General features: G+C 39.9%; 1 protein-coding gene across 15 annotated transcripts in view; it reads right to left on the bottom strand.

Annotated features, from left to right (window-relative positions):
• Positions 1 to 423: 423 nt before the first annotated feature.
• LOC110519974 (carboxy-terminal domain RNA polymerase II polypeptide A small phosphatase 1) overlaps positions 424 to 6,000 on the bottom strand; it is a 47,068-nt gene continuing 41,491 nt past the window's right edge. For 8 of the 15 annotated variants that reach the window (XR_016494697.1, XM_090229525.1, XM_090229524.1 and 5 more), the window contains one exon: positions 424 to 5,014. Coding sequence is in view for 7 of the 15 variants with exons in the window: in XM_090229525.1 (XP_090085651.1) it covers positions 4,886 to 5,014 (129 nt within the window). In the remaining 8 variants the exon portion in view is untranslated. The remainder of the gene's footprint in view (positions 5,015 to 6,000) is intronic. The other 7 variants (XR_016494695.1, XR_016494696.1, XR_016494698.1 and 4 more) reach the window with 2 other exon arrangements.

The following is a 6,000-nucleotide window of genomic DNA, read 5'->3' as shown; positions in this document are numbered from 1 at the left end:
CAGTAAGTACAGAGTTGACGACTCAATTGTCTCTCTGAATAAGAGCATGTGCTCAATCCATAAAATGTAATGTAATATAAAAATATGCCCTAAAGTACAGTTGGAGAATGCAAATGATTGCAGACTAGGCAATTAATCCAGACTTGAGATCTGTGTTTGAGTGGAATCTGCTTGCAAATCTTCCATAAATATGAATAAATGTTCTATTGCAAATGTCTGAAAAACCACTGGGATCCTATTTCAAAATTTGGCCCATAATGGGTACTTGCACTGAGAGTGCAAAACAATGAGAATAGCTTCCTAATATTTAGTCAGTTCCATATTCCATTTTCTTTTTCATTTAATTTGTTTTCAACACCCCCTGCAATTGAATAAATCACTCTATTAGTGTATGCATCATTCATTGTACGGAGATATTACCTCTTTCGACAAATCATGCTTTATTGTGTGGAAAGTACAAATCGTTTTATAGTTCTTTCTTATAATTAATTAGCAGTTTCAGTTTCTTTACAGTACATGGATGTTAACGCTCTTGTTGCATGCAGTAAAAAAAACGAACAGCAAATGATTATAGTCATTAAAATAATTTTTGTATTTAAAGACGTAGATCTTGTCAAATTATTGCTGAATTGTATTTTTAAGGTAACGCAGATCCGCATGCACAGAGACGTAGTCACGTACATGCACAAGCAAACACGTCAGGAAGTGTCTTGAAGAACATTAAGATCCTTACAAGGCATGATTACAAGGAGCTATGAAAAGGCAACCCACTAAACTGACTGTATAGGTTAAATGAGCACCACATTAGACTTGCAATATGATATTGCATATAAAAAAGTCTAGTTCAAGTACTTGAAAGAACAGTAGCATACATTTTGCTTGTTAAAACCAAATTTCACACATACAACTCCAGCATATGGATTATTAAAAGTTAGCACATTTTATTAAGTCAATATCAATTCATCTACGAAATAAAACATGACATCTTTAACATAGGTAAAATAAACATGGTTTAAAAAAGTTTTCAAACAACTACAGTGGGGAGAACAGGTATTTGACACACTGCCGATTTTTCAGGTTTTCCTACTTACAAAGCATGTAGAGGTCATTTTTTTTATCATAAGTACACTTCAATTGTGAGAGACGGAATCTAAAACAAAAATCCAGAAAATCACATTGTATGAATTTTAAGAAAATCATTTGTATTTTATTGCATGACATAAGTATTTGATCACCGACCAACCAGTAAGAATTCCGGCTCTCACAGACCTGTTAGTTTTTCTTCAAGAAGCCCTCCTGTTCTCCACTCATTAGCTGTATTAACTGCACCTGTTTGAACTCGTTACCTGTATAAAAGACACCTGTCCACACACTCAATCAAACAGACTCCAACCTCTCCACAATGGCCAAGACCAGAGAGCTGTGTAAGGACATCAGGGATAAAATTGTAGACCTGCACAAGGCTGGGATGGGCTACAACAGGACAATAGGCAAGCAGCTTGGTGAGAAGGCAACAACTGTTGGCGCAATTATTAGAATATGGAAGAAGTTCAAGATGATGGTCAATCACGCTCAGTCTGGGGCTCCATGCAAGATCTCACCTCGTGGGGCATCAATGATCATGAGGAAGGGGAGGGATCAGCCAAGAACTACACGGCAGGACCTGGTAAATGACCTGAAGAGAGCTGGGACCACAGTCTCAAAGAAAACCATTAGTAACACACTACGCCGTCATGGATTAAAATCCTGCATCGCACGCAAGGTCCCCCTGCTCAAGCCACCGCATTTGCAGGCACGTCTGAAGTTTGCCAATGACCATCTGGATGATCCAGAGGAGGAATGGGAGAAGGTCATGTGGTCTGATGAGACAAAAATATAGCTTTTTGGTCTAAACTCCACTCGCCGTGTTTGGAGGAAGAAGAAGGATGAGTACAACCCCAAGAACACCATCCCAACCGTGAAGCATGGAGGTGGAAACATCATTCTTTGGGGATGCTTTTCTGCAAAGGGGACAGGACGACTGCACCGTATTGAGGGGAGGATGGATGGGGACATGAGATCTTGGCCAACAACCTCCTTCCCTCAGTAAGAGCATTGAAGTTGGGTCGTGGCTGGGTCTTCCAGCATGACAACGACCCGAAACACAATAGAAAATCTTTGGAGGGAGCTGAAAGTCCGTATTGCCCAGTGACAGCCCCGACACCTGAAGGATCTGGAGAAGGTCTGTGTAGAGGAGTGGGCCAAAATCCCTGCTAGAGTGTGTGCAAACTCCAAGCCCGCTGTCATGTGCCTTTTACTGCGGAGTGGCTTCCATCTGGCCACTCTACCATGAAAGTTTAATTGGTGGAGTGCTGCAGAGATGGTTGTCCTTCTGGAAGATTCTCCCATCTCCACAGAGGAACTGGAGCTCTGTCAGGGTTAACTCCCTGACCAAGGCCCTGGCATCTGAGCTCAATTTCGAGTCTCATAGAAAAGGGTCTGAATAATTATGTAAATAAGGTACTTCTGTTATTTATTTTTAATACATTTGCAAAAATGTTTAAAAAAATGTATTTGCTTTGTCATTATGCGGTATTGTGTGTGGATTGTTGAGGATTTTTTTAAATCAAAATTAATCAATTAATAAATTATAGAATAAGGCAGTAACGTAACAAAATGTGGAAAAAGTCAAGGAGTCTGAATCCTTTCCGTATGCACTGTACATGTAGGCTATTGCCTATTCAGAGGTGTATTCAGGGAGGTGAAACTCGCTGAATGGTGCAGATAGAAATATAATGAATTGAGCTGACACAATTCTATATTCTATCTGACAGACAATAGTTTCTGTTCCACATGATACATTGATATCTGAACGTTCTGTAATGTTACATCCTCATGAAAAGGCTCCAGGACAAAGGACCCTTCAGTTGATAATGTACTTAAGTGAATGATTGACAAATTATGATTAAGGTATTTTGTGCCTGTAATACATTTCAAACAGGGTGTAAACACTTATCTGATATAATGGATAAATGGGTCATCATAATCCTTGACTGATGTGATTCCAGTATTTTAAGCATGATTACTAACAGACAGCATAACTAAACACTGACCAAACTCAAACCTCTTCATCTGAATGCATGCTTTCTGTGTGTTGCTACATAGTCCATCCTTTGTCATAATCATACATCCTTGACACACACACACACACACACACACACACACACACACACACACACACACACACACACACACACACACACACTGTAGTGAATAATTTCCAGAAATAGTATCTCATGTTGCAAAAAACACATGATATAATGTTCAGTTAAAAGGGGATGACATTTTTTACAACAATATACTTGTGGTACAGCAGGATATTTTAGGAAACAATAATCTTTGAATGATTGTTGTTAAGTATGCCCTTACTTAGGCATTTTAGGTAAAATATATTAAAACGTGGGAATGGGTTGAGTTATCTTGATCTCAAGATGAAACCCCTTTGTTTTGTATATCATATTCACCAAATAGGTTGCGAAAAGGACATTTACAGTGCCTTGCGAAAGTATTCGGCCCCCTTGAACTTTGCGACCTTTTGCCACATTTCAGGCTTCAAACATAAAGATATAAAACTGTATTTTTTTGTGAAGAATCAACAACAAGTGGGACACAATCATGAAGTGGAACGACATTTATTGGATATTTCAAACTTTTTTAACAAATCAAAAACTGAAAAAGTGGGCGTGCAAAATTATTCAGCCCCTTTACTTTCAGTGCAGCAAACTCTCTCCAGAAGTTCAGTGAGGATCTCTGAATGATCCAATGTTGACCTAAATGACTAATGATGATAAATACAATCCACCTGTGTGTAATCAAGTCTCCGTATAAATGCACCTGCACTGTGATAGTCTCAGAGGTCCGTTAAAAGCGCAGAGAGCATCATGAAGAACAAGGAACACACCAGGCAGGTCCGAGATACTGTTGTGAAGAAGTTTAAAGCCGGATTTGGATACAAAAAGATTTCCCAATCTTTAAACATCCCAAGGAGCACTGTGCAAGCGATAATATTGAAATGGAAGGAGTATCAGACCACTGCAAATCTACCAAGACCTGGCCGTCCCTCTAAACTTTCAGCTCATACAAGGAGAAGACTGATCAGAGATGCAGCCAAGAGGCCCATGATCACTCTGGATGAACTGCAGAGATCTACAGCTGAGGTGGGAGACTCTGTCCATAGGACAACAATCAGTCGTATATTGCACAAATCTGGCCTTTATGGAAGAGTGGCAAGAAGAAAGCCATTTCTTAAAGATATCCATAAAAAGTGTTGTTTAAAGTTTGCCACAAGCCACCTGGGAGACACACCAAACATGTGGAAGAAGGTGCTCTGGTCAGATGAAACCAAAATTGAACTTTTTGGCAACAATGCAAAACGTTATGTTTGGCGTAAAAGCAACACAGCTGAACACACCATCCCCACTGTCAAACATGGTGGTGGCAGCATCATGGTTTGGGCCTGCTTTTCTTCAGGTCGCAAAGTTCAAGGGGGCCGAATACTTTCGCAAGGCACTGTAAATGATCACCGTTCCATGAAAAAGGGCTTCGCTTAACCTTGTCTTCAGGGCGAAAAGTCATAACCAAGAGGTGATTACCACATCAAATGTGAAAAAATAATTGATACCATTCTTTTCAATGTTTGCCATAAAACAGTTCCTCATTGTTCCGTCTCTGTGCCAAACTGAGTGGCCTCTTTATCATGTTTTGTGTGAATGGAATTTGGAGGACGACAATGTCCGAGAGACACTAGCAGGTCCTTCTAGTGGGAAGAAACTTGAATCATGTTGCCCACCAGCTTCTTCTATGGCCCCCGTGTGGTGAAAAGTTGCCGCCAGTGTCTAATTACGCACTAGATTGCAATCCCCTGCTGCTTGAGAATATCGTAGACATCTTCCACTTGGCTTAGTCTCTCGAAGAATGGGATGAGATCTAGTAGCTCTGTGTCGGCCATTTCTTCGAACCAGGATGTTACGGGGACCTGAGTGTGTGAAAAGTTATAAACAAAGTAAAGTTTCAAAATAATGACACAGATCTATGTTTACCAGTGAGTTAGTTATATGCACACTACCGGTCAAAAGTTCTAGAACACCTACTCATTCAAGGGTTTTTCCTTTTTGAAATGTTTAAACTATTTTCTACATTGTAGAATAATAGTAAAGACATCAAAACTATGAAATAGCACATATGGAATCATGTAGTAATCCAAAAAGTGTTAAACAAATCAAAATATATTCTTCAAATAGCCACCCTTTGCCTTGATGACAGCTTTGCACACTCTTGGCATTCTCTCAACCAGCTTCACCTGGAATGCTTTTCCAACAATCTTCAAGGAGTTCTCACATATGCTGAGCACTTGTTGGCTACTTTTCCTTCACTCTGCGGTCCAACTCATCCCAAACCATCTCAAATTAAAACCCTTGAATGAGTAGGTGTTCGACAACTTTTGACAGGTAGTGTTATATGTAGAATTAAAAATAAATCATAAATAAAAAAGTTAATCTATTCATAAGAATGTGAAAATTCACATTCTTATGAATAGGCCATAGGTGAACAACTGGAAAAACATTTTTAGACATACAATGCATTCTGACAAGCACAAGGACAAGTGAAACAGATCAGGGTGTGACAAGGCCACTCTAAAATGTGCACACAACACAATGTCAAAGATGTCTCAAGTTTTGAGGGAGCTTGAATTTGGCATGCTGGCTGCAGGAATGTACACCAGAGCTGTTGCCAGAGAATTGATTGTTTGTTTCTCTACGATAAGCAGCCTACAACATCGTTTTAGAGAATTTGGCAGTACATCCAATCGGCCTCACGATCACATGTAACAGACCACATGTGACCACGCCAGCCCAGGACCTCCATATCCGACTTCTTCACCTGCGGGATTGTCTGAGACCAGTCACCCGGATAGCTGATGACATTTCTGCACAAACTGTCAGAAACCGTCTCAGGCAAGCT

This window comes from Oncorhynchus mykiss, chromosome 3, assembly GCF_057628025.1.
Source record: "Oncorhynchus mykiss isolate SJ-2025 chromosome 3, ASM5762802v1, whole genome shotgun sequence".
Taxonomy (NCBI): domain Eukaryota; kingdom Metazoa; phylum Chordata; class Actinopteri; order Salmoniformes; family Salmonidae; genus Oncorhynchus; species Oncorhynchus mykiss.
The sequence above is the reverse complement of the archived record's forward strand: the minus strand, read 5'-3'. Positions and strand labels throughout refer to the sequence as shown.